The following is a 5,583-nucleotide window of genomic DNA, read 5'->3' as shown; positions in this document are numbered from 1 at the left end:
AAAGAGAAAAGATAACTTCTACGATTAGAATGTAGTGAATACTTGGATATATCTTATAAAGCAAGTCCATAATCACAGAGTCACCATAAAGAGAAAAGATAACTTCTACGATTAGAATGTAGTGAATACTTGGATATATCTTATAAAGCAAGTCCATAATCACAGAGAGGAATTGAAGAAGATGAACAAGTTACAACACCTTCCTGCATTCATTATTCATTTATTCTTAAAAGTAGCTACTCCATCACATTGGCCATTTGCAACGACGACTCCTCGATGTCAGCCGGCAATGTTTTCTCTTCTTTGTTTGACCAAGTATGCTTGTCTGCCATCTGATCAAGAAAGTGGAAAATGGGAAATGGTTATGATGGCTCCTACAATATAGAAGGAAAATAAAAGAGACAAGTGGATGTATGGACATGCAGACGACTGTCAGCAAAATGCATGTCGAACAAGGAGATGACTGGAGTATGAATCTAGTAGCTGCGATACAAATGGTAAAGGTTCAGTCAACTTAAGACAAAAAATTTACTAACAAAAAACAATCTACAAATATGACAATCTGACATTATTAATTGATATTAAAAGCAGAGAATGCATTTCAACTATAACAGAGAAAAAAGCAAGTTCCGGTAGTCATCTCAACAGTATTTACTTAGCCCTTCTATCCATTAGCAAGGAAGTTCCGACCATGTATTTGAACTTCTCCCAGCACTTATAACTAAAGCCTCCAGGATGGACAACATTGATCCAACAGAGAAGGCCAAAAGAAAGAATATGTTGAGACGAGAAATTATGGTCTCCTATTGATCCACCTATTTGAGTAAATTCATAAAAAAGCATTGTAAATTTGTAACTAAACCAAATCAAAGGCAGGCTTTTTCCAAAGGAACTGTAATTTCAACCATACCTATGTTAGGTTACAATAACTATCGGAGGAATTCTTGAGCTCAATGTTGAGCTCCATCATACCAAAACTCAAATTATATAACCCCCTCCATAACAATTATCGAATAATTTATAAAACTTAAGGATATGGAACAGCAGTTATTTAAGTTATATTGTACCATGTAACAGACAGACAGGAAATCTGTTTTGAAAAGAATGAAAAAAATTAGTATTTACTTTCAGATGTTATGCTTAGTTGGCACTATTTATCCGTCCTTCACTCTGATTTCAGATCTCGTTGTCGGCCTATTTTTCACTTTCGACTTTAGCATCTGTGCAGTTCAAGTAGCTGAACTATAGGATACTTTTATAGATTTGGTGCTTACAGAGGACCCTAGTCTCAGGATATTCCAAACTATGCAACAAAACAAGTCAATAACAATATTGAAAGCTTTGAATTATTAAAATATTTAAAAGTCACCCAAATTGAAATAAAAAGTACTACTGCAGGAAAATGAAGGAAACAGAGATTTGACTGCAGGGAAGAATTAAGGTATTTGACTGCAGGGAAGAATTAATGTATTTGACTGCAGTGAGGACTATTTGGGTTCAAATTTCAATTTAAAAGGGCATAGCATGAATTGGCATAAACTCAACTCAATGTACTATGGCATTCATTAGTTCTATACTCTTTTCTTTTTATTTTCTAATACCTGGTGAGCAGGAGTGCTGGCGAGCTTGAGCTTGAGGCAGTTTTCGAAACAAAGGAGGCTAAGAGTGATATTGATAGCTGGAAGAACTGCATAGAAACCCAAATCCCCGTACTTGCATTGTTAGAAAATCAGTTCTCCTGAATCCAACTTTCAATAGAGATCATTTTTAAAATGAATCGCAGAGAAATGATGTTCTCCATTGCAATTTCCAGATTCTCATTCAAGAAAAGCAAAAGCTGCAATAAGGCAAACTCTTAAAAATTCCAGCTATTTCAAGACCATGTCTCTGGAAACTGCCTATAAAATTAAAATCAAACACAAAATTGTGTCTAGATCCATTATTTTTAATACATATGCCACCAAAGTTATTCCTTCAAACTATTGGGAAAAATCTAGAGAATATATTACTTGTCCAACAATCGATCCACATATCATTACAATTGTAATGGCGAAACACTTTCAAAGCAGAAAATTATGGGTCTTTCTTAAGATTCCAAATTCTTGATGCCCAAACCTTTATATATGCCTACTTGGCGTCACACTCATAAGTCATTGTGTATTCCACTCGTGGCCATCAGACCATAATCACATCCCTCACTTTTACCAACATCAATGATCAGAACACAATTGTGGACAAAATCAACTGAAAAGAGTAAGAGCATTCAAGTAAAATCTTCCTTGTCGGGAACAAAACAACAATACGTTGATAGTTCTTTTTAAAAAAAATGAGAATTACTCTTGATAGTTGGTCATTACCAATTTATAATCCAAAATAAATAGCAATCCGAATTCTTTTCGTAGCTACTTCTAATGGTAGCTACTTCTAATGATTCAGGATATGAGTGATCAACAATGCATCAATAAAAGTAGAAACACACTAAAGAGTTTAATAAACAGTCGAAACACGTATAACATGACAAAACAAAACTTGTATACATATATCCCCTGCTTGCAAAAAACATTTTCCAATCTTAGTGAAAGCACTAATGTTTCACGTTGAAAAACAAAATAGCTACAGAAACACAAATTAAAGAATACCAAAATGTTAGTATTGATCCAATTTCCAGCTTGACTATTGATGATTAAATATTTACACTTCCGGGGCCAGCTGAATAATAGTTTAGAAAATAAAACGTAAAAAGTCATAGATGTTCAGAAGGAGATCCATTTAAGTAAGACTAGTAAGGTTTAGCATAAAATACCATAGTTAAGCCTTCACTTCCACTTGTTTTGGTCCATGCTCTTGAGGCAAAAATCCAGGCCCTGGCCTCCTCTCACTTTCCACAGAAGATCCATACTTCTTCTTCTGGTACAATGGATTTGAGGTCAAGATCCTCATACCTGAATTCCCATTGATCTCCAAAACTTCAGGCAACCCATTAATACACCCCTTCGACATACCAACATCAATCCGAATTGCTCTCTCTTCGCAAACGCCATTAATCCCAAACTCTTGAATGGTATGACCCATAATCATCCTCTTAGCGCCAGGAATTGTCGATAAAACATGTTCAAGAGCTGAACAATCACACTTCTCCGCAAATTCATGCGAAAAATTCCTCAACCAAACCACGGCATTCCTCCCATGACAATACTCGGGTGCAAATCTGTCCTTCAATCCATGAACCCAATCCCTCACCTCCGCATTGATCTTCTCCAGGCCATAAGAAACGTGTGCGGCCAAAAGCCCGCCATGGACGAAAACCGAATCTCCAACAACCAATACAGTCAAGTTCTTGGCCAAGAACCGGGACGAAATGGGACCATTTGGCCTCAATGCTGCAATTCTAGCCCTAAACCCATCTACAAACTCTTTCTTGACATTCTCAAACCCTAGAGGGACCCCATCAAAGGGATCTTTGGGCTCTTCCAAGCCTTTACAAAGTGATTTCATTCGGTTCCCAATGCAATACCAATCGGCCCAACGCCTAAACTCATCCAAACCCTTGTGAGTCGCAAACCTGAAATCTCCTTCGACGTTCATGATCTCGTGGTTCCCGTGCATTGTAATCACCGTGCCGCCGCATCTCGCAGCTTCTCGTCTCAATTTCTCGAGATAATAAAGGATTTTGAGCTCGTCGCCGCCACGGTCAAACACGTCGCCGATCTGGACCAAGGTGGACGACCCTCCGACCCATTTACCCGACTCCGGGTCGATCAATTTAGCGAGTCTCAGCGATTCCTTGGTCTTCTCCAAGTCGCCGTGGAGATCGCCTATGGCAATCAAGCGGTCCTGCGGGGGATAATAGGTCTGCAGAGGTGGGGGCGACGGAAGAGGATCGTCGCCGGGGTTGCGGTGGTGAGGGAGGGCATTTTGGTCATTTTGAGGCAAGAGGAAGAGGCCGCCACTGACGGAAAAGTCGACGAAGGTATCGACGAAGGAGGAGAGGAGATCGGGAACGTCTTTGCATGTGCTTGAGGAGGAAGACTCCTTAGCTGGGGCTGCTGCTGCTGGTGGCGCGCGGTCGTCTTCCATTTTTTCCGCGAGCAGTCTTTTCTTTACCGAATCCAAGTGCAAGATTGGTTTTTATGGTGTATGAAAATGTTTGTGTGAAACTTATCCCAAAGCTATTGAAATTGCCTATGAACTTCTAGGTAACTTTCCACTTGTATAAAAGAAAAAATTTAGAACAATGTTGACTTAGACTATTAAAAATCATCACATATGCAGTGAACAATTACAAATCATCAATATGTGCTAATGTGAATTTGGCTAATTGTTCAACGCAATGTGTTTGAGGAAAAGAAGAGGTTGCTATCATGTCTCAACTGGGACCTAATAAATTGAATATTGTTGTAAAGTATAAAGTAGTGGAGCCCACTTACTATTTGTTTGTAGACTTTGGTGCATGAGTTTATTGCAGATTCACGGGTGTCATTCACATTTTCCTATAAAAGGCTTCTCTCTTATGCAAATAAGAGACACTACGATCAGAGAGATAGAAGAGAAGGAAGAAAGAGGGTGAGTGAGTGGAGAGGAAAGAGAGCAGAGAGAAATTCTCCAAGAGAGAAAATTCAGTGAGCCACACATATTGTAAACACTAAAGTTGTAGCCCTATTATTTTATATAGTGAAAAGTTACTGCTGCTGCTCTCCGAGGACGTAGGCATAGTCGAACCTCGTTAAATGCTGTGTCTCATCTACTTTACGTGCAGCTCAATATTCGCACATATCCCAGTTCATTTTATAACACGTTATCAGCACGAAAAGCTCTCAACCTGGGATATGTTTTGATGAACCCAGGAGATAAGCACTCTGTTTTCTTTATATTGTTTATTTATTATTATTACTATTCATCATGCTCAACATATCTATCCCTTCATAGATCCTGAGTTTGACTGCATCTATTATGGCCCATCAGATAAGTAGTTCCTCAAGTATGCTCTGGAGGCCGACTCTTATGACTTGCCTAGGTTTGATGGTTTGAATTTTATAAGGGGGTGGCAGGGAAAGAAGATAATGTTTGTGGATGTAGATGCCCAAAGTTTTTTTTTTTTTTTTCACAAAGATAGCTGCACATGCCCACCAAGTTAGATTCCAAATTGCTTTAGGTGTAGGTCACTCAAGTGTTGGCACCTACTTCATCTTTTTATCTCTAGCCTTTTGACAAAGTGGCATGTGCCATCATTTCCCCATTTGAAAAGCCCCCGTATGACAAATAAGGAAGCTAGCAAATAAGCTCCCTATCTTTTCAATTATTATTATTTTATACTATTTAATATCAATATTGGTGCATGTGTGTGCAGATTACAGGAGAAAAACATTCGATTTGGGGAGACAAGTGTGCTATCTTCCACAAATGATAACAATATAATATAATATTATCTGATCGTGGTGTTGATAATAACCCACCAACAATTGCCTTTAATTTATATATACAATAATTCTATTATTAGCTTTAATGGACGGTTTCACCTTCTATATTTTTAGTGGTGGTTTTTATCCCCACAGCTATTTTATTTACTATATGGTGCAAGTTCAT

General features: G+C 38.3%; 1 protein-coding gene across 3 annotated transcripts; it reads right to left on the bottom strand.

Moving 5' to 3' along the window:
• Positions 1 to 16: 16 nt before the first annotated feature.
• Positions 17 to 4,211, bottom strand: LOC117613723 (shewanella-like protein phosphatase 2). Of its 3 annotated transcripts, none has more exons than XR_004583790.1 (3): positions 2,804 to 4,211; positions 1,602 to 1,816; positions 17 to 332 (listed from the first exon to the last, which is right to left on the bottom strand). XR_004583790.1 is itself a non-coding variant. In XM_034342296.1 (2 exons), exon 1 carries the CDS (start codon positions 4,075 to 4,077, stop codon positions 2,809 to 2,811), a length of 1,269 nt encoding a protein of 422 aa, XP_034198187.1. In that variant the 5' UTR covers positions 4,078 to 4,204; the 3' UTR covers positions 17 to 332; positions 2,804 to 2,808. The 3 variants fall into 3 exon arrangements, 1 of the variants encoding a protein (XP_034198187.1); XR_004583789.1 differs by having other exon boundaries at positions 1,602 to 1,687; positions 2,804 to 4,206; XM_034342296.1 differs by lacking the exon at positions 1,602 to 1,816 and having other exon boundaries at positions 2,804 to 4,204.
• Between the last annotated feature and the right edge of the window lie 1,372 nt (positions 4,212 to 5,583).

Source organism: Prunus dulcis, unplaced genomic scaffold (assembly GCF_902201215.1).
Source record: "Prunus dulcis unplaced genomic scaffold, ALMONDv2, whole genome shotgun sequence".
Taxonomy (NCBI): Eukaryota; Viridiplantae; Streptophyta; class Magnoliopsida; order Rosales; family Rosaceae; genus Prunus; species Prunus dulcis.
This window is presented reverse-complemented; position numbering and strand designations above follow the sequence as displayed.

Coding starts and splice junctions, on each gene's coding strand:
- LOC117613723 (XM_034342296.1), bottom strand. CDS start 4,077: ATGGAAGACGACCGCGCGCCACCAGCAGCAGCAGCCCCAGCTAAGGAG.